The sequence below is a fragment of the Ovis aries genome, chromosome 4 (assembly GCF_016772045.2).
Source record: "Ovis aries strain OAR_USU_Benz2616 breed Rambouillet chromosome 4, ARS-UI_Ramb_v3.0, whole genome shotgun sequence".
Lineage (NCBI taxonomy): Eukaryota > Metazoa > Chordata > Mammalia > Artiodactyla > Bovidae > Ovis > Ovis aries.
The window spans coordinates 52,862,742-52,885,434 of record NC_056057.1 but is presented as its reverse complement, the minus strand read 5'-3'; the positions used below and the strand labels follow the sequence as shown (position 1 = coordinate 52,885,434).

At 37.4% G+C, this 22,693-nt stretch overlaps 1 protein-coding gene across 20 annotated transcripts in view; it reads left to right on the top strand.

The window, feature by feature from the left end:
- Positions 1–22,693, top strand: part of ST7 (suppression of tumorigenicity 7) — a 273,040-nt gene that overhangs the window by 51,955 nt on the left and 198,392 nt on the right. For 4 of the 20 annotated variants that reach the window (XM_042248278.2, XM_042248276.2, XM_042248277.2 and 1 more), the window contains exon 1: positions 5,303–5,700. In XM_042248278.2, coding sequence (XP_042104212.1) covers positions 5,679–5,700 — 22 coding nt within the window. In that variant the 5' untranslated portion in view covers positions 5,303–5,678. 20 annotated transcript variants of the gene reach the window in all.

The window sequence follows — 22,693 nt, the reverse complement described above, 5'->3', positions numbered from 1 at the left end:
GAGGTTTAAATTCTTACCAAATTAATAGAGATAATTAAATTACTTAAATTAGTTGTCTGATGTGGTGGGAAGCTATTTTGAGTGTTGTCTTCTATGGTGATTTTTTAAAAATATTTCCATATTTGCAAAAATAGGTATATTTGGTATATTAAACTTTGATGAGGAGAACACATGTTTTCAGCTCATGGGAGAGTGAATTCTTTTGCATTCGAAAATAGAATTTATTTTGCTGTCAGCACAGTTTAGCACAACCACTTTTGTGTTAATACTAATGACAGCATCACAGCACTAGAGGGGTTATCTTCCAAGAGAAAATTGAGTCTTAATTATTTAAGAATAGATTTATTTTGTTTTTCTGGAAAGTTCTTTTCCCCATGTAGTTTCCATGTTACCCATGTGGTTTCTTCTCAGTTTTTCAGGTCTCTGTTGAAGTCATCTTTTTAGGATGACATTACTTGACAGTTTTACCTAAAATAACCCTCCCATTCAATCAGTCTTCATCCTCTAATTCCTCTTATCTTTCTTTATAACATATACCCCCACTGAATACATTACATATTTGTTTGTCTGCCTCACCCTCTGAAATATAAGCTCCATAGAGGAGGGAGTTTGTTAATGGCTATACCCTTAGAGTACAAGAAGAGTAGACTTTCAGGAAATAGTTGAGTCGATTTATGAATTGGGTTTCTTCTAAAAATTATTATTGACTTACTTTAATATTTTACTATTGTTTTTCTCACAACATTCTAGTTTAACAATAATTATTTTGACCACTAAATTATTTTGAATGTTGATCTCTTCTTTCATTACTAATTTTATCCTGAAATTAACAGTACTGATTTTACTAATAGAAGGGCAGGGTGGCAGGCAGGCAAGGTCATAGGCAGGCATGATTGTACATAATTGATAATCCAAAGATCACTTTGGTTTTAGAGTATATTATGTGATTTTATGAAGGAGTGTGGAGGACATTAGTCAGTTTTATTCTTCCTTCATTTCCTTTCTTTACATTTTCCTTAGGTAGCATATTAAAATTTGTCTTCATTCTCTGAGCTCATGCTAGCTGCCCAGAGGAGAGAATGGGAGCAAACTAAAATTTCAGAATCTGTATTTTCAAAGACGGGTCTTCAGCCATATGGATTCCAACCTTCCAGAGGTGTTTAGAAATACCTCTGACATCTGAAGATTATAGAGACCTTAATAGGAATTAGAGGCTGTCATATGTGTCCAGTTTTGCGGCACATGAGACCTAATTTTTTTTTAACATACTGATCCTGCTATGCTGTGCTTAGTTGCTCAGTCGTGTCCAACTCTTTTTGACCCCATGGACTGTAGCCCGCCAGGCTCCTCTGCCCATGGGGATTCTCTAGGCAAGAATACTGGAGTGGGTTGCCATGCCCACCTCCAGGGGGTCTTCCCAACCCAGGGATTGAATCCAGGTCTCCCACATTGCAGGCAGATTCTTTACCAACTGAGCCCTAGGGAAGCCTGATCCTGCTATAGTTATCTAAAAAGTAGATGTCTTGAAAAATAATGCAGCCTCTAATTTACTGTTAGAAGTCTGTGGCAGGAAATAAATATAGGCATTCAAATGTATTTACATATGCATATAGACATCTTCATGTATGAACTGAAGAGAGGGGCTACATCAGTGAGTTGGCAAGAAGTTGTTGTATATAGACTATGGAAAGTACATTTGTCACTCAGTATCTGCAGGGGATGGTTTCAGACTATCCACCCCAAATCTCCAGATACTCAAATACCTTATATAAAAATTGCGTAGTGTTTGCTTATAACCTACACACATCCCCTCTGCATATTTTGAATCATCTCAAGATTACTTATAATACCTAATATGAGATAAATGCTATGTAAGTTGTAAGTACAATGTAAATGCAATGCAAATGCCATGTCGAAAATAGCATTTTTGACACAAAAAACTTGTGTCAAGTTCAAATTTTGCTTCTGGAACTTGCTGTAATATTTTTTCCTGAATGTTTTGATCCATTGTTGGTTGAATCCACAGATGTGGAACTGGTTCATATGGAGGAATAACTATATCTGTTATCCACGGATCCTTTGCTTATTCTACTTTTCCTTTGCCTTTCTTTTGGCCACATCCACCCTCTTTTGTGTGACTATTCATGTGCAACATCTGGTATACAATTTAAAACAGATCTCATGTAAGATAATATTCTGGTTTTAGCCCTTTTGAAGTGTATTGCCCTTTCCTACTTCCTACAGCTATATATATCAGCACCATTATTGATACAGGCATACCTCGTCTTCTTGAGCTTCCTTTTATTGCTCTTTGCAGATATTGCATCCTTTTACAAATTGCAAGTTTTGGGGAACCCTGCATCAAGCAAGTCTGTCAGCACCATTTTTTCCAACAGATTTGCCCACTCTCTGTCTCTCTCTCACATTTTGGTAATTCTCACAAACTTTTCGTTTTTCATTTTCACACACTTTCATCTCACACATTTTTCAGACTTTTTCAGTGTGACATTTGTTACAATGGTGACCCGTAATCAGTGATCTTTGATGTTATTACTGCAACTCACTGAAGGCTCAGGTGATGGTCAGTATTTTTTGGCAATTAAAGTACTTTAAAATTAACATTTTTTAAGACATATGCTGTGGCACACTTAATAGATTATAGTGCAGTGTAAACATAACTTTTGTATACACTGGAATACCAGAAAGTTGTGTGACTTGCTTTACTGTGGTGGTCTGGAACAGAGCCTACAGTATCTTTGAGGTATACCTGTGTTTTCCACTGGTTGTTAACCTGGACTGCTTATTTTGGGAGGGATGCAGTTTTCTTAATTTTTGCAATTTTCTCTCATTTTTAGTGTTTTTGGTGACCTTTTTCTTCTAAGAACTTTCTTCTCCATATTTTTTATTGATTTCTATTTTCCTTTTAATTGAATTCTTAAAATATAGTTTTGGTAATTTTTTTTTCAAGAGACATTATAGATGAGTAGTTACGAGCATATGTATGGAAACCAGAGTGCCTGAGTTTGAATCCCAGCTTATCATTTAGTAACCTGCATGACCACCATCTATCAAATGTGGATAATAATGGTATCTGCCTTGTAGGGTTGTTACGAAGATTAAGTAAGCTGATATATGTGAAGTTTTCAAAATAATACCTGGTACAGAGTAAACATTTAGTAAAAATTGGTTATTATTATCTTATGTGTGTGTTTGTTCCGTCACTTCAGATGTGTCTGACTCTTTGTGACCCTATGGACTGTAACCCGCCAGGCTCCTCTGTCCGTGGGATCCTCCAGGCAAGAATACTGGAGTGGGTTGCCATGCCGTCCTCCAGGGGATCTTCCCAACTCAGGGATCAAATCCACATCTTCAGCATTTCCTGCTTTGCAGGAGGATTCTTTACCACTGAGCTACCAGGGAAGCCCTTATTATTATCTTTGTTAATGTTAATGTGTTAGTCACTCAGTCGTGTCTGACTCTTTGTGACCCCATGGATTGTAGCCCACCAGGCTCCTCTGTCCATAGAATTCTCCAGGCAAGAATATTGGAGTGGATTGCCTTGCCCTTCTTCAGGGGGTCTTCCTGACCCAGGGATTGAACCCAAGTCTCCGGCATTGCAGACAGATTCTTTACCATCTGCTGCTAAGTTGCTTCAGTCGTGTCCAACTCTGTGCAACCCCATAGACAGCAGCCCACCAGGCTCTGCTGTCCCTGGGATTCTCCAAGCAAGAACACTGGAGTGGGTTGCCATTTCTTCTCCAATGCATGAAAGTGAAAAGTGAAAGTGAAGTCACTGAGTCGCGTCCAACTCTCAGCGACCCCATGGACTGCAGCCCACCAGGCTCCTCCGTCCATGCGATTTTCTAGGCAAGAGTACTGGAGTGGGGTGCCATTGTCTCCTGAGCCACCAGTAAAGCCCCATTATTATCTTACCTACAATAAAACATTTGTTCTTATGTAGCATCATTGCAATTTCTCCATAATGGTTTAACATTTTCGGCAAGATGAAGGTCAAATTACCTTTATGCACATCCATACGATGGACTATTATGTAACCATTTAAAGATGAGGTGGATGTACATATACTGACTAGAAGAACTATTAGTGATGTTTTTAGATGGTAACTTGCAGTTCCACAACCATATAAGAATTTAGTGTTTAAAAGCTGTGTTATATAAAGACATGCCTATAAACTTTAGAAAGTATTAGAAAAAGTATATACCTTAGATGAATGAATGGAAAAGAAACTTGAGCTTTTGAACTTCTTGTTTTATATAACTTTAACAATGGGATTATTGAAAAACATCCACACATTTTTGTGCATTTCAATATTTTTAAAATATTGAGACAAACTTTCTTTGCTTGTGTTGGATAGATATTCTAATAAAAGTCCGTGCACTTATAGATTTTAGAAAAAAGTAGATTTCTAAGAGTAAAGGTAATGCAGGTAATGAATCAGGAGACAAAATAATAATATCTTCTTTGTCTTGGTGGGCGGAAAAGAAATATGATTGTCGATCATATATGCCTACTTGCACACAGGTGTACACAGGTGTGTGTACACAGCATTAACATTACTGAGTTACCCTGGAAAAATGACAGGAATTCTCATAAGACAAAATAAAAATAAAGCCAAAAAAATAGGATAGGAAACATATGTGTACATACACGTATTCCTGGAGTAGTGGTTTTCACATTTGCATAATAGTTGTAAAATAGCTAATAATGTATTCATTAACATTTGAGTGCTCACTGGGTGTCAAACAATGTTTTAAGCCCTTATAGTGTTGTTTTGCATTTGCTTGTGAATTTATATGCCAAGATATGTGTGGAACAGTGTACATATTTTCACATACTTGTGATTGAGTATACAACCCCTGATCTGTCAGTCTACCCAAGCCTACTGAAAAAGCAATGAACTCTGGAGTTATTTTAAACGGTAGGTTATTTTTCTCATTTCTCATATTCTTAATTCCTTTGAAAAGTTCCACTTGCTGCATAAACTCAAGAACCCTAATTTGCATATCTTTGTGGTTGGTTGCTATAAAGCCAATATTTAAATTTCTTTGAGGTCTCTTTTAGAGCCTAGTATCTCAGGATGAAGATCTTGTCAGGAGGGTGAATATATATGTGAATATGTATGTGGCTCTTGGTCTTGGGCAATTTGTGACAAAGGAATTCCCCTTTGAATTGCCTGCTCCCCTGAAGCCCCTGGAGCCTCTGGCTCAAGCAGCGCAGTCGGTCTGTGCAGTGTCTCTGACGTCACCAGTGTATGCATAAGCCCTGCTATTGTCTTACTGCTATAACTGGGCTGGGGATTGCAGTATCCGCTGTTGCTGCTGCTCCCAGTCTTGCCCCCGCTGCTACCTAGTCCTGCCTCCCTGCATCCCAGAAGAGCCACATCGGCCTGCCTTTCCCTATTGGATTTTCAAAAGCAGCTCTTCGATTTTTGGTGCTGTAGGAGACCTTGCTTTTTAATCACACGGGAGAACACTGAAGCTTGTAAGAGGAGAATCTGGCAGCTGGACACAGCTTGGACTGCATTGTCTGTCTTCATGACCTCTGCTGTGTAGCAGCTCATCTCTCCACTCTCACACGTACACTGTCCTCGATTTTTTTCTTCCTTCCTTCTTTCCTCCATTCTTCTAATTTTTTAAAAGCAGCCTCTGGAGCCAGCCATGTTTGGCACTGAATCTTCATGTAAGTAAATGGATCTCACTCTGCTATTTAGAAATCTGCTTGCTGTCATGGTTTCATTGGCTTGGAGTTCATATCTCTTTGCCGTAGGTCATTACCAGCCTTTGTATTTTGACTCTAATTACAAATAAATTGGTCTCAGGTAAAGGACTTCCCCTTCACTGGGTTATTCATCCTTAAGGCCAGGGATGTCAGTGTGGTCAAAATCAGGCCTCCAAGAGGGAGGGAAGAAGACAGGAATCTAGGCAGCCTCCCCAGAACGTGTTAATTGGGGGGATCAAGTCTGTCACTGATCTATTGTTGTGGTTCTATAATGGCCCTTAAACCCTAAAATAGATACTGTGAGGATCTGAGATGTTAGTGTTTATTAAGAAAGAAAAAAAGGCTTACATTTTTTAATCTAAAAGGAGAAAGAGGTATCATTATAGCTTCTTCCCATATTTTTACAGAAACATAGGGGCAGACGTTATATGTAGATACAAAGAATAAAAGTTTAGCTTTTTTGTTTTAATGGATTTTTTTTTTTTTTTTACACAATGGCTTCAATTTTGATATGCTGGCTAGTGCCACAGTCCAGCAGCAGCATATCTGTCTTAAAACTTATACAATGAAATTGCTTTGGTGCAGAGCAGGCCCCGCAGAAGGGGCTGGGCTGGATGGCACTTGTGGACAGCTAAAATGGGCATTTGAGAAATGATGACCAGCCTAAGTAACGTGAATTGTTTAATGCTGGATGTAGAATAGTATAACTTGTCAATGCAGTTTTACAGGCTCTGCAGAATATTTTGTCATTATCCAGAAGCAAAGGTGACAGTTCAGAATTTATAGAGACTCGACCTGCTGACCTAGGACTTTAAACATTGGCAAGACACTGGCTTTGTGGGGAGAGAGGGTTAGGGCAGGAATTTAAGAAACACATTTCTTATGAATGTATAATTCAGTCTCTCCTTTCTGATTTTGGGTAATCAGTGTGATTATTTATGCACAGTTGATAATTATTCCAGAATAGCAGTATTTCAAGAGAGCGGATACTCCTCAGGTCTTCTGTTTCTTGATTGGCTATTTTAAAGGGTGGATTATTTTTGTTGTTTTACCTACAAGTGTCCCATTTCTGAAATTACCACAATGCCTTATCAAGGTCAAGATAGAATAACAATGAATGTGATTGCCATTCAGCATGTGATAGTTTTATTTTTTTAATAATTTAAAAATGGTTTTTGAATTCACTTAAAATGATACATTTGGAATTATTGTCACCCAGGATTAGAAACAGATTATTTAGTGGCGAAGACCTTCCAGTTTCGTTTCAGTCATTGAATTTTGTTTAAGTAGGAACCTAGGTAGAGTAGATAGAAGTATTTACATCCTAAAGGAAAATTAGTCTTATTACTTTGTTTAGCTGAAAATTGAAGTTGAAATTCAGTGTGGGAACCTTTGGGTTCTTGACATAGGGCCTCTAACATTGTCTGGCCAGGTTTACCCAGCAGACAGCCTTTCTTGATCGTTAAACCTCATCTTTTGATAATATCACCCATGCGCTATGATCTATGTTTGAAAACTGCTGGCTGCTTTTGGTCTCCATAGCTACCAAATTACTGTACAGATAGAATGCCATTCAGATGACAGAACATCATCATGTAGGTTGTTTCTTTCTTTTTTTTTTTTTTTTAACTTTACTGAGTATTAAGTTTTGTTTCCTGCTTGTCACTAGAAGACCATAGATAGATTTGTACTGTCAGTGGCTGCAAAATGTTCAGAATGGACTGCCTTCCTTAGATAAGGAGATTCCTTAAATGTGTACTTGGAGTTGAGACAAGTGTATTTTCTTTGTGTTTTAAGGCATAGCTTTTCTAGGCCTTTAGTTTCCATCTTTTGGAGGCTGTTTTATAGACTGAGACTGTATTTAGAATATTCAGAAAAATTGTCACATTAGAAGTTCCAATTAGTTCAGAAGGGATCTTCCAAACCACTTGGTATATTTTTACTAAATTTTTACAGTAAATACTTGTTTAGCTATCTATTCTGTGTACAGTGCTATGCTAGATCTTGGAAAGTTTCATTTTTTTTTCCTAACATATTCTAATTTCATAATTCTTATCCTTAATTTCTGGTTGCAGTAACTTACTTGTATTTGATGCTTTTACTTTTAAATTGAGGTATGGTTCACATACAATAAAATGCATAAATCAAAATGTGGAACACATTGAATTTTTGCCTGTTTACACCTTGGAACTGCTACCCAGTTTGAGATACAGAGCATTGTTTTTACTCCAGAAAGTTCTTTTGTGATGACCCTTCCCAGTCAATATTGCTTGTCCCAATATTACTTCTGTTCCTTGCCAAAAGGTGATCACTATTCTGAATTCTGTTGATATTGTCACTTGTACGTGATTAAAATTTTCTTTCTCTGCTTTTAACTCTTTGCCTATAAGAAAAGGAAATGTCAATAGCAATTTCCATGCCTTCATTTTCAAGTACTGGATTGATTAAGCTGACTTCATGTTTCAGGTCAGGTATTTGAGGTAACCTGAGAATCACATTATAACCTGTTTAGTCTCACTGAAATCGTATTACTTAATGTAAACGCCCCAAAAGCACCCCCACCCCCTCCCCCTCCCGCCACACACATTTCAAGAGTCTTTAAAATGACAAAAAAAACTTACCTGGAAGAGTAAAAAGTTTATCAGAGTTAAAACTTACATAGTTATGGCAACAGAATTAATAAATGCCCTGTCTGACCTCGCTTCAGTGAATATCTTCTTGATTCACTTTACAGAAGAACTCCAGCAGTGCTGGAGTCTCATTTTTTCTAACAGTATATCTGAATCTCCCGTAGTTGTATAAATTGGACACAAACTATTTTCAACCTACTTTGAAATGAAAGGGTTCTATGTTATGTGTAAATTAATCATTAGTACAAAGCAGGAAGTATAGCTTCTGTAATCTGTTACCATCTTGATGTATTTCACTGAGCTTTTCCTTTACCGAAATTTCCCATGTCTAAAAATGGGAGTAGTAGGTCTGCCCTTTATCTGCTTTGAGGAAATGCAATTTTAGTCTGGTCAAAGCAATTTAGGCTTAGGATGTAAGTACTAAAAAGAAAGTTTAGTGAGGGGAATAGTCATTTAAATGCATATGCTGAATGCTTGATTTAATGATAGTTCATATTTTTAAAATCAATGGAATTCCACAAAAATTAAAATTTCTTTTCCTGTTAATATTTTATAAATAGAGAAAAAGCTCCTCTTTTTTTTGGTGAAGTAAGGGACACTGACTTTGTACTGCTGCCATTTGGTTACATCCTTCATCATAAAGCCAGTTATTCTCCAAAGAGTAAGCATTTCAAATACATGGACACTTATTCAATTAGTGTTTTTCTAGCTCCGTCCTCCTCCTGCCTCCCTTCCCGTGTTTAACTTTTTTAGTTCTCAAGGGTACCATTTAAGATGTGCTGTGGTGGGAATTGTGCTCTTTTCTAACAAGTTAAAGTGTCTTATTTAAAAGCACCTACCTTATTAGTTCAGGGAAGAGAGCAACATCCTACCTTTTCAGAAACAGTGTACCCTTGGGGCAAATAGTGTCATTTAATCCCTCCTTTGAACAGTTTGTTGTAGTTGTAACATATTAGAAAGAACATCTACTGTATCTTGAAAGGGAAAGAGAAATTACCCAAATCCCAGCAGAGCAGTAGTATTTTGTGAGTTTAGTGGTGATGGGTATATGGTAGACCTGTGTGTCAGATTGTCAGTTCTCTTTAGCTGTGGTATGACTGTCTTGCAAATCTTCCTTGCCATTTTCTGCATGCCCATCTCACCTTCAGTAGGCAGCTAGATGCTGGAAAGGATTTGGGGTATATGTGCTGCCACATATGATTTTTTTTTGATGCATACCAAAAGGGCAGCTGTTGCTTTTTATTTTCATTACTGATGAATGTATTAATTTGGAACTGACAGCTTCTCAGTTTTAATAGTGAGTATGGTATCATGCTTCTAAGAACAATGTAATTATCTCAAATTTTGAGCCATTATGTGAGAGATAGTAAAATGAATATACTCTAGCAATATTAGATCACCAAGAAACTGTATAATTATGTATAATTAAACAGACAACTCTTTTATAGAAGAATAAATGAGTCACATTGCCTTTTTATGTATTTCAGGGCCATTCTTGACAACCAGTCATACGTGAGATTAAACTTGGGTCTATTGTTTTGGTGTCATTTATGTGAATCAGTTGAGATGTTAACAGCAACTATGGTCTTTCAAAAAATGGCTGTTCACAACTGGACTGTTCTGCAGTATAAGCCCTCAGTTCAGTTCAGTTCAGTTCAGTCCAGTCACTCAGTTGTGTCCGACTCTTTGCGACCCTATGAATCACAGTATGCCTCCCTGTCCATCAGCAACTCCTGGAGTTCACTCAGATTCACGTCCATCGAGTCAGTGATACCATCCAGCCATCTCCTCTGTCATCTCCTTCTCCTCCTGCCCCCAATCCCTCCCAGCCTCAGAGTCTTTTCCAATGAGTCAACTCTTGGCATGAGGTGGCCAAAGTATTGGAGTTTCAGCTTTAGCATCAGTCCTTCCAGTGAACACCCAGGACTGATCTCCTTCAGAATGGACTGGTTGGACCTCCTTGCAGTCCAAGGGACTGTCAAGAGTCTTCTCCAACACCACAGTTCAAAAGCATCAATTCTTCGGCACTCAGCCTTCTTCACAGTCCAGCTCTCACATCCATACATGACCACAGGAAAAACCATAGCCTTGACTAGACGGACCTTAGTCAGCAGAGTAATGTCTCTGCTTTTGAATATGCTATCTAGGTTGGTCATAACTTTCCTTCCAAGGAGTAAACATCTTTTAATTTCATGGCTGCACTCACCATCTGCAGTGATTTTGGAGCCCAAAAAATAAAGTCTGACACTGTATGACACTGCTGTTTTTGCTGTTACTATGGTTGACATTTTAGTACTATATCCCTCCCTTTATTAGTTTTTGTCATATGAAGCTAGGTAATTTAGAGTCATTTTCCTTTCCAAATCTTTAATCCAGCTGTTAGTATTTAGCTGTATTGAATTTTAGATGCTTTCATCTTACTTAAAATGCACATACTTAAATATACACACAAAAACTTACTGCTAATTCTATACTTAGAACATTAAATAAAAGAAAAAAAATTACATGACTTTAGATAAATAGAAACTGCAGATGGCTAAAGTCACAATAAAGAAAAATAATTATGAATCACTGGAATTTACACTGGGACATAGTCATACAGGAGCCTGGGAAGTAAAGCTCGTATAATACTTTTGACTTGTCTGACTGTATTATTGTTTTTTCTTCTGACAATGTTAAGTCTGATGGGAAATTTCCTTTTGGGTTTCTTGCCTGTTAATAGTTGGCATAGTGATTTTTAGAATTAAGGGAATATTTTAAACGAAATAAAGATAGGAATTTGTTTTTCCCCCCCCTGGATATTTATATACTGATTCTGTTAGTATAGGAACGGAATGAAAATACCCAGTAGTTATTTTAAAATGTTCAGAGTACTTATTTTCACTTGAGTACTGGTTTCCTTAATTGTTAGTCTGGTTTGTTCAGCAGAAATTACACATGAGTTTTCAGTGATCTGTTGTTTTCGTTGTCACAATGGACCAGATTCATATCCTGTATAAACTGTGGGGAGTCTATGGGGAAAAATTACCATATATGGAAACTTTCCTCATAGAATCCCCATGGAGTTACACAGGATGTGAATAGAATTGTTATGGATTCTGGGTTGAATCCATATCACTTACACTGATAATGTGTATTTTTAACGTTAACAGTAGTTACCACGTTAAATTATGTTCAAATGCTATTACATGTTCAATACAAGACCATATGGAACATAAGAAAATAAATTATATGGTCATTTTTACATTTTTTGAAGTGTATTTATAGCCCACTATTTTCCCCTAATAAGTGTAAAACATTCATTAACATGCTTATTAGTGTGTCTTTAATTAGAAAATGCCAGTTTTGAATTATTTAAAAGTCCTGTAATGTCACATTTGCTGTGCGAGTAGTAAAATGTAATATTTTCTCTGTAGAGATTTTGCTTTTATTAGTAATGGGTTCAGTTTATTTTGAACGGAGGGACCAAGATGTATGTTTAATGCATGTTGTAGAAATGGCAGTAACCACGTGCCTGTTGCAGTGACTTAAGCGTAGAGACTCTGGTGCTCGATTGCCTGAAAGCAAATCATGGATGTACCACGTTCTATCAGGGTTTGGCCATCTACCATCTAAGGTCTCTGGGCCTAAAGTGTGACTTATCTGACAAACTCTTGAATGTTAGGGGAATCTGCCTTTTTGGGTCAGGACATCTGCACCAGGGTAGGGCTTATTAAGGGTCACTCAGGTAGTGGGAAAGACTGGCTGAAGAAAGGGAAATGTCACTTTGTAAGAATGAGGGGAAGTTCCATCACAAGGATCTTTGAAGGGACTCAGTAGGAGATCTGAAGGGAAGAGACTACATAAAACTGATGAAATAGGTCAGGGTTGACAAATGCCCAGTGTTTTTCACTACTAGTCACTGCTGCGGTAGCTATCACTAATTGGTTACAGCAATTTTGTAGGATGGCTTTAAGCCACTAAGAGTTGAAATGTTTTTTTTCTTAAAACACTTGGCTGTGCAAGTATTTTCCACATTAGCGTGAAAAATAATCACAAGAATAAATGTTTAAATAAACTTGAAAACAGTTATAGAGTTAAGAAAGATTAAGAATCTTAAGTGTTCCAGTAGTATCCCTTTTGGTTTAAAATAAACATACCATTCTGTGTCACATTATGACTCTCTGGAATATCAAAATAATTCAGAGCCACTTCTCTCTTTTAAATGAAATTTACACCAGTTGAAGACATATCTCCGGAGTGTAGCAGCATACCTAACATATAGTAAGCACTCATTCTTTGAAATTTGAATCTACTGTAGCTTAAGAGAATATTGAAAATATGATATATTGGCTTCATAAGAGATTGATATTCAGTTTAGTTAAAATTTTCAGGTTAAGGAGTTTATCATACATAACTGGCACATATTGGAAATATTGTCAGTGAACAACTCTTACCTGTCACCCCTCAGGCAGGAGTAGGCGACAATATGGACTTCTTTTACTAAGCGCAGATGTGTTAGCAGTAAATTGCCATTTACTGATGCTTGACTATATACTGACCTAATGACTACATTTCACCTAAGTTCATGTATCAATTTAATATTATCAAGTAAAAATAAAGAGGAATTATAATCATCAATTCATTTACAGCATGAAAACTGAGAATTGTTTCTTTGCCGATCCTGATGTAATTTTAAAAATTAGAAAAATTATTTTCTACTTCTTTGTGAGAATTTCAGAATAAGGTTCAGGCATATTGGCATATTTGGGGGGACAGTGAGTCTTATTGGAATGCATACAGATTGGGATGCATTACCCACTTCCTTCATCCATGACTACTTCTAGAACACCTAGGCTTAGTGGAGGCTTTAGTAGGGTTTGGCCTGCTGATATGCATGGATAGTCCAAGCATGGGCTTGACTCAGAAGTCTAGAATTTCTTACCTGAAACTTTCCTAGATTTGTTTTAATATAATACTTTTTCAGTTCTCTATTGCCATACAACAAACCATCCCAAAACATTGTAACTTAAAATAAGCATTTATTATTCTATTCAGTTCTATTCTATTCAAGTCTGTTTAGCTTGACTGATTGATTGGAGCTGCTGGTGGGTCTCATGTAGAGTCTCTGATGTGGTTGCAGTCAGATGTCTCTTGGCTGCAGTTATCTAAAGGCTCATCTGAACTGGAGGTCCAGAATAGCTCTCTCACATGGATATCAGTTGAGGCTGGCTATTGATTTGGGGCTTAGCTAAAGTTGTAGGCAGTAATACCTATATTTGGCTTCTTGATGAGGTTCAAGCTTCTCATTTCATGATGCTAGGTTCTCAGAGAAAGCATCCTTTAACAGAGCATCCAAGAGACCTAGGAGGAAGCTAAAAGGTTTCTTATGACCTGATCTTCGAAGTCTTAGGAGTCACTTCCATTAGATTAGATTGGCTGAGCGTGTCACTAAAATGAGCCCAGATTCAAAAGGAAGAGAATTAGACTCTTCTTGGTGAGGAAGTGGCAAGAGTGCATTGTAGAAGAGCAAGTAGAATGAAAAATATTTTAGTGGTAATCTTTCAAAATGTACTGTGTCATAAGTAGTTTCCAAACTCTGCTCCACGAAATTGGTGCTATGAGGATTTGAGTTAAACAAGGAGTCGGCAGACTTTCCCTGTAGAGCCAGATAGTGAATATTTAAAGTTCGAGGACCGTTCAGTCTCTTTTACAGCTACTGAACTCTACCACTGTGGCACAAAAGCAGCTATAGACAAATAAGTGTGGCCGTGTTCCAATATAACTTTATTATGGATGTGGAAATTTGAATTTTTATATAATTTTCACATAACCAAAAATATTCTTTTTTTCCAACTCTTGAAAAATGTAAAAAAGAAAACATTCTTAAGTCAAGAACTGTACAGAACCAGGTGGTGGGCAAGCTCTGGCCCACGGGTCTTAATATTTGCTGACCCCTGCTTTTAATATTTGATTTGAATTTCATTTTTAATTGCTAAAAAACCTGAAAGAGCAACAGATATATTCACATATTAAAAATAACTAATTTTGATATATTGGGTACTGCTGATAAATGAACTCAGGTTCTTATTGGTTGACTTTATTATTAAATATTATAATTCAAACCTATAAATGTACATCTGTTTAACATATTGGGCTCTGCCATAATACTTTGTTTGAAAGAAGGTTGTGTTAAAGTGAGTAAAAAAAAAAAATAAAATCATGAGACATTTGAAGGCTTAATTTCTATTCGGTTCTCAAGAGTAACACTAGGAAAGACAGACTGTGGAGAACTTCTGTTTGATTTAATTTCACAAATATTTATAGAGTGTAGAGGAACTGCCCATGATAAGCGATAAGAGGAAAAAAGCTTTCAAGAAATTTAAAGTTCAACTGGAGATGGTGGAGTGAGACAGTGAGAAGAGAACCAAGAGGGTTATAATATTAAAACTGTATGTTTCTCTTTCAGTTAAGTCAGTGTAAATTAGATTATTTTTGACACAGGTACCCATAAATCAAACTAAAATTTGGATGTCATTGGAATTGCCATTGTATAATATGCAGAATTTGACAAGAGAAACCAGCTTTTTCTTGAAATAATTTTATTGGAGAACAATATGCATATGATAAAATGTATCCATTAAAAATGGATACATTTAAAATGTACAGTTTGATGAATTTTGACAAATGTATACCTACGTATAACCATCACAATCAAGATACAGAACATATCCATCACCTCCCAAAGTTACCTTGTGCCACTTTAGTTTATCTCCATGTTTCTAGACTTTCGCATAAATGAGGTCATACAGTGTATTTTATTCTTTCGTATAACTTCTTTCATTTAGCATAATGTTTTCAGTCATGTTGTTATGGCTGTTTGTACTTCATCTTTTTTTATTACCAAGTAGTAGAAAAAATGTATAATTGGCTCAGCCATTTGCCTGACGATACTGAATTGTTTCCTGGTTTTGGTTCTTATGAACAAAGCTGATGTAATTACTCAGGTATAATTCTCTGTGTTGACATATGTTTTCACTTTTCTTGGTTAGGAAAGTAGAAATGCAATTGTTGACAAATTGCCAAGCTGTTTTTCAAAATGGTTATACTTTTTTGCATTCCCAGCAGCAATGTGTGGGAGTTCAATTGCTTTATATCTTGGCAATACTTAATATTATCAGTCTTCTAAATTTTAACTAATTTAGTGAGTGTGTAGTGGAGAAGGAAATGGCAACCCACTCCAGTGTTCTTGCCTGGAGAATCCTAGGGACGGGGGAGCCTGGTGGGCTGCCATCTATGGGGTCGCACAGAGTCGGACACGAATGAAGCAACTTAGCAGCAGCAGCAGCAGCAGCAATGATATATTATGAATTTAACTTGCATTTCCTTCATCAGTAAAAATGTTAAACATTTTTTCATGTGCTTTTGACCATTGATATATCTTCATTGATGAAATGTCTGTTCAAATATTGATACTTTGCGTTATAATTGGGTATTTTTAAAAAAAATCACAGCCTTCAAGAAAGCTGTGCAATCATTTTTTAAAATTTAATTAAATAATTAATTGATCTATTTATTTTTGGCTTTGCTGGTTCTTCGTTGCTTCTCAGGCTTTTCTCTAGTTGTGGCATGGGGGAGCTGTTCTAGTTATGGCACCTGGAGCTTCTCACTGCGGTGTCTTCTCTTGTTGCAGAGCACAGGCTATAGGGCGTGAGGGCTTCAGTTGTTGTGCATGTGGTCTCAGTAATTGTGGCTCCCAGTCTCTAGAACAGAGGCTCAGTGGTTGTGGCACACGGGCTTAGTTACTCTGCAGCATGTGGGATCTTCTTGGATTAGGGGCAGACCCTGTGTTGACTGCACTGGCAAGCAGATTGTTATCCGCTGAGTACCAGGGAAGCTCTATAATTGAGTTTTGAGAGTTCTTCATATATTTTGATATGATCTTTTTAAAGATATATGTCTTGACAGTATTTTCTTATAGTCTGTAGTTTTTTATTTTCTTACTGATGTTAAGTTTTTAATTTTGATAACATACAGTTTCTCAATTTCTTGTGTCCTATATAAAATTTTTTTCCTACTGTGGTGTTGGAGAAGACTCTTGAGAGTCCCTTGGACTGCAAGGAGATCCAACCAGTCCATTCTGAAGGAGATCAGCCCTGGATTTCTTTGGAAGGAATGATGCTAAAGCTGAAACTCCAGTACTTTGGCCACCTCCTGCAAAAAGTTGACTCTTTGGAAAAGACTCTCATGCTGGGAGGGATTGGGGGCAGGAGGAGAAGGGGGCGACAGAGGATGAGATGGCTGGATGGCATCACGGACTCGATGGACGTGAGTCTGAGTGAACTCCGGGAGTTGGTGATGGACAGGGAGGCCTGGCGTGCTGCGATTCACGGGGTCGCAAAGAGCTGGACACGACTGAGCGACTGAACTGAACTGAACTGAAGGTCATAAAAATTTTTTCCCTGTATTTTCTCCCAGATGTTTTCTATGTTGTGCTTCTATGTGTTCTATGATCCATTTTCAGTAAATTTCTGTGTATAGTATGAGGTAATGCTGGCTATTTACTTTTTTTTTCCCCCACCAAAATTCAGTTGTTCCAGCACCATTTCTTTAACAGACAGTCCTTTTCCCATTGAATTGGCAACTTTATAAAAAATCAACTGATCCTGTATTTCTATCCTATTTTATTCCAGAGATCTCTGTGTTTATCCTTAGGCCATGGTATTATGGTTTTGATTGCTACACCTTTATGATTCCTTTTGAAATCAAGTAATGTAAGTCCTCCAGGTCTGTTCTTTTCCAAAATTTTTTGGCTATACTTGATTCGTTCATCCCACAGAAATTTTAAAATTTGCTTGTCAATTTCTACAGAAAGACCTCCTGGTATTTTGATTGAGAGTGTATAATCTAAAAGCAGTTTGGGAGGAGTGGATAGTTTAACAATTTTTAGTTCTCCAATTCATGAATGTGGTATATGTGCCTTTTCATTTAAGTCTTTTTTAACTTTTCTCAGCAATGAAAAAATGAGTTATGAAATTCCAAGAGTTAGGTTTGTCTTTTTTTCCCCACTGATGAAAGAATACTTATCTGGAGTAGAGTAACAATCTCTAATATATGTTTCTAGGGAAAGCATCATAAAATCTAAGTTTGTGGTATTTAGTAAAATCTCATTAATTCAGATTTGAAGGACATGCTTGGATTTGTGAAAAGTCTTAAGTAGCCTGAAAAATGAGACTTTATTAAACAACTGTTGCCATGTAGAAGTATTATGGGAGATATGTTTTAACAAATAGATAAGCAGAGTTGTATGTTTATGTAAAATGCTATTTTTATAGCCCTTAAAACATTTGCTCTCTCACCAAGATGAACTACTTTCTTCCTTTTGTTGGTTATCTAGGAAATCACTTTCTTATATTTTAGAAGTGGCTTTCCTCCCATTTTTACCTAAAAATTCATGTTTGTTTAATTAGAAGGATCTGAACTTATGAATTTTTGTATTTAGAAATAGAATCCCTCTTCTTATGAAACTGCTCCTATAGTTCTATTAAGTTACCGTCCTTTTTAGGAGTCTATTAAATCTATGGATCCTTACGATTTCAAGAGAATTGAAGCCTAAAAATACATTCAGGATGGCATATCACCTTTAAAAATTAAACTGAATTCAAATTGATTTCATTAAGAATGTTTTCTAATTATTTGACATTAGTTGAGATAAGTCTTCAAACTTCATGAAGCCAGATTTGGTAGAGATTGAATTCACCTGACATAGCATATTATGTATATACATTATAAAGGTGAATCTGTAAACATTTATCTAATGCCTAAAGCAACTAACATTAAACTCCACCCTTGTTTTAAGCAGTTTATAAAACAGTGATCCTGTGGGATGGGGGTAACAAGGGAGGCTCAAGAGGGAGGACATAACATCAGGTGGTCAATACAGAAACCAGATTGATTATATTCTTTGCAGCCAAAGATGGATAAACTCTATATAGTCAGCAAAAACAAGACTGGAGCTGACTGTGGCTCAGATCATGAGCTCCTTATTGCAAAATTCAAGCTTAAATTGAAGAAAGTAAGCAAAATCACTAGACCATTCAGGTATGACCTAAATCAAATCCCTTGTTTATACAGTAGAGGTGACAAATAAATTCAAGGGATTAGATCTGGTAGATTTACTGCCTGGAGAACTATGGACAGAGGTTCATAACACTGTACAGGAGGAGGTGACCAAAGTCATCCCAAGGGGAAGAGACACGCAAGAAGGCAGAATGGTTGCCTGAGCGGTCGTACACGTAGCTGAGAAAAGAAGTGAAAGGCAAAAGAGAAAGGAAAAGATCTACCCAACTGAATGCAGCGTTCCAGAGGATAGCAAGGAGAGATAAGAAAGCCTTAACGTGAACAATGCAGAGAAATAGAGGAAAACAATAGGATGGGAAAGACTACAAGAAAACTGAAGATACCAATGGAACATTTTGTGCAAAGATGGGTGCAATAAAGGAGAAACAACAAGGACCTAACAGAAGCAGAAGAGATTAAGAATAGGTGGTAAAAATACACGGAATTATGCAAAAATGCTTTTAATGTCCTGGATAACAATGATGGTATGATCACTTACCTAGAGCCTGACATCCTTGAGTGTGAAGTCAAATGGGCCTTAGGAAGCATTACTACGAACAAAGCCAGTGGACGTTTTCCAGTTGAGCTAGTTCAAATCCTAAAAGACGATGTTGTCAAAGTGCTGCACTCAGTATGTCAGAATATTTGGAAAACTCAGCAGTGGCCATAGGACTGGAAACAGTTTTCATTCCAATCCCAAGAAGGACAGTGCCAAAGAATGTTCAAAGTACCACACAATTGCACTCATTTCACATGCTAGCAAGGTAATGCTCAAAATTCCTCAAGCTAGTCTTCAACAGTATGTGAACTGAGAACTTCCAGGTATACAAGCTGGATTTAGAAAAGGCAGAGGAACCAGAGATCAAATTGCCAACATCCATTGGATCATAGAAAAAAGTAAAGGAATTCCAGAAAAACCTCTGCTTCATTGACTATGCTAAAACCTTTGATGGTGAGGATCACAACTGTGGAAAATTCTTAAAGAGATGGGAACACCAGATCACCTTACCTCCCTCCTGAGAAACCTGTATGTGGGTGAAGAAGCAACAGAACCACGGAGCAATAGAGTGGTTCAAAATTGGGAAAGGAGTACGTCAGGCTGTATATTGTCACCCTGATTATTTAACTTATATGCAGCGTATATCATGTGAAATGCCAGGCTGGATGACTCATAAGCTAGAATTAAGATTGCCAGGAGAAATATCAACAACCTCAGATATGCAGATGATACCATTTTAATAGCAGAAAGCAAAGAGGAACTAAAGAGCCTCTTGATGAGGGTGATAGAGGAGAGTGAAAAATGTAGCTCTAAATTCAACATTCAGAAAACTAAGATCATGGTATCTGGTCTCATTACTTCTTGGCAAATAGGTGGGGATAAAGGGAAACAGTGGCAGATTTTATTTTCTTGAGCTCCAATATCATTGCGGATGGTGACTGCAACCACAAAATTTAAACACACTTGCTCCTTTGGAGAAAAGCTATGACAAACCTAGATAGAAAGTTAAAAAGCAGAGATGTCTTTTGCAAACAAAAGTCCATCTAGTCAAAGCTGTGGTTTTTCCAGTGGTCTTGTATGGATGTGAGAATTAAACCATAGAGAAGGCTGAATGTCAAAGAACTGATGCTTTCAAATTGTGGTGCTGGAGAACTCTTGAGAGTCCTATGGACAGCAAGGAGATCAAACCAGTTGATCCTAAAGGAAATCACCTGAATATTTATTGAAAATACTGATGCTGAAGCTAAAGCTCCAATATTTTGGCCACCTGATGCTAAGAGCCAACTCATTTTAAAAGACCCTGATGCTGGGAAGAGTTGAGGGCAGGAGGAGAAGGGGATGACAGAGGATAAGGTGGTTGGATGGCATCACCAAATCAATGGAAATGCATTTGAGCTAACTGTGAGAGATAGTGAAGGACAGGGAAGCCTGGCATGCTGCAGTCCATGCAGGTGTAAAGAGTTGGAGGACTTGGCAACTGAAAAGTAGCTGATTCACATTGTTGTACCCTGGAAACTAACAGAACATTGTAAAGCAATTATACTCAAATTAAAAAATAAATAACCCAACAGTCATGTAATAACCCCTTGTTAACTAGTGTAGTCTTTTGAAAACTATGGGGATAAATATATTTAATGGATTATGAATTCATCTGTACTGACTTTCGCACCCTTTGTCTGAGTTAGTTCCAGATAACCCTACTTTGTTACCTATTTTTGGTGTAAGTGTAGAGCACAGTGCTTCAGAACCTGGGATTTGAGATACATAGACAAGGGTGCCTATTTTACTCTGTTGCTATAGGTATCATCTCAGCCTTAGTTTGTTCATCTGTAAAATGGATATAATAGGAAATCTCATGAGATTGTTATAATGCGTAATGAAATAGGTCAGTAGCGGGGACAAGCCCTTAATAGCGCATAAACAATCAGTAGTTTAATTATTTTTAAAGTTTTTCATACCAGAATTATGAAATTGTGAAATTACCAGAATTATGAAATTATAGGTATTTTTTGTACCAGAATACCTATATATTTGTATATTGGTTATGAGATAGAGTATAATTGAGGATAAAATGGCAGCATCAGATGCATAAAAGTTGAAAAAAATGAGAAAAAAATAACTTGAAAAGAAAAAGTTATTATTTGGTCCATGTCATCTGGCAGCCTGCATTCTCAGGGAACAAGATAAATTATATACGTCCCCCATTCTCAGGGGGACACATACATACATACACACCCACACTTTATTTTCTCATGGACTTCTGTAATAGTCACCTTAACTTGTCTTCTTAGCTCCCCTACTACCATGCTAGGTGAATTTTTTGACTCTTAAAACAAATTGAGATTTAACTAACATACTATAAAATACCCAGATATTAAGTGTTCTATTCAATGAGTTTTGACAATTTTACATGAACCTATAAGCACCACCAGGCTTCAACAGTATGTGAACTGTGAACTTCCAGATGTTCAAGCTGGATTTAGAAAAGGCAAAGGAACCAGAAATCAAATTGCCAACATCTGTTGAATCATCGAAAAAGCGACAGAGTTCTAGGAAAACATCTACTTCTGCTTTATTGACTATGCCAAAGCCTTTGACTGTGTGGTCTCCACTAACTGTGGAAAATTCTGAAAGAGATGGGAACACCAGACCCCCTGACCTGCCTCCTGAGAAATCTGTTTGCAGGTCAGGAAGCACCAGTTAGAACTGGACATGGAACAACAGACTGTCTCCAAATCGAGAAAGGAACACATCCAGGCTATATATTATCACCCTGCTTATTTAGCTTATATGCAGAGTACATCATGAGAAACGCTGGAGTGGATGAAGCACAAGCTGGAATCAAGATTGCCGGGAGAAATATCAATAACCTCAGATACACAGATGACACCATGCTTATGGCAAAAAACGAAGAACTGAAGAGCCTCTTGATGAAAGTGAAAGAGGAGAGTGAAAAAGTTGGCTTAAAGCTCAACATTCAGAAAACTGAGATCATGGCATCTGGTCCCATCACTTCATGGGAAATAGATGGGGAAACAATCCCATCCCCACTGTTCCCAGTGGGGAGGGGAAACAGTGACAGACTTTATTCTGGGGGGCTCCAAAATCACTGCAGATGGTGACTGCAGCCATGAAATTAAAAGACGCTTGTTCCTTGGAAGACAAGTTATGACCAACCTAGACAGCATTTTAAAAAGCAGAGACATTACTTTGCCAACAAAGGTCCATCTAGTCAAAGCTATGGTTTTTCCAGTAGTCATGTATGGATGTGAGAGTTGGAGTATAAAAAAAGATGAGCGCCAAAGAATTGATGCTTTTGAACTGTTATGTTGGAGAAGACTCTTGAGAGTCCCTTGGACTGCAAGGAGATCCAACCAGTCCATCCTAAAGGAAATCAGTCCTGAATATTCATTAGAAGGACTGATGCTGAAGCTGAAACTCCAATACTTTGGCCACCTAATGTGAAGAACTGACTCATTGGGAAAGATCCTGATGCTGGGAAAGATTGAAGGCAGGAGGAGAATGGGATGACAGAGATTGAGATGGTTGGATGGCATCACTGACTCAATGGACATGAGTTTGAGTAAGCTCCGGGATTTGGTGATGGACAGGGAGGCCTGGTGTGCTGCAGTCCATGGAGTCACAAAGAGTCGGACATGACTGATCCACTGAACTGAACTGATAAGCAACACCCAAGTAAGATATAGAGCATTTCTCATTTCTTCAG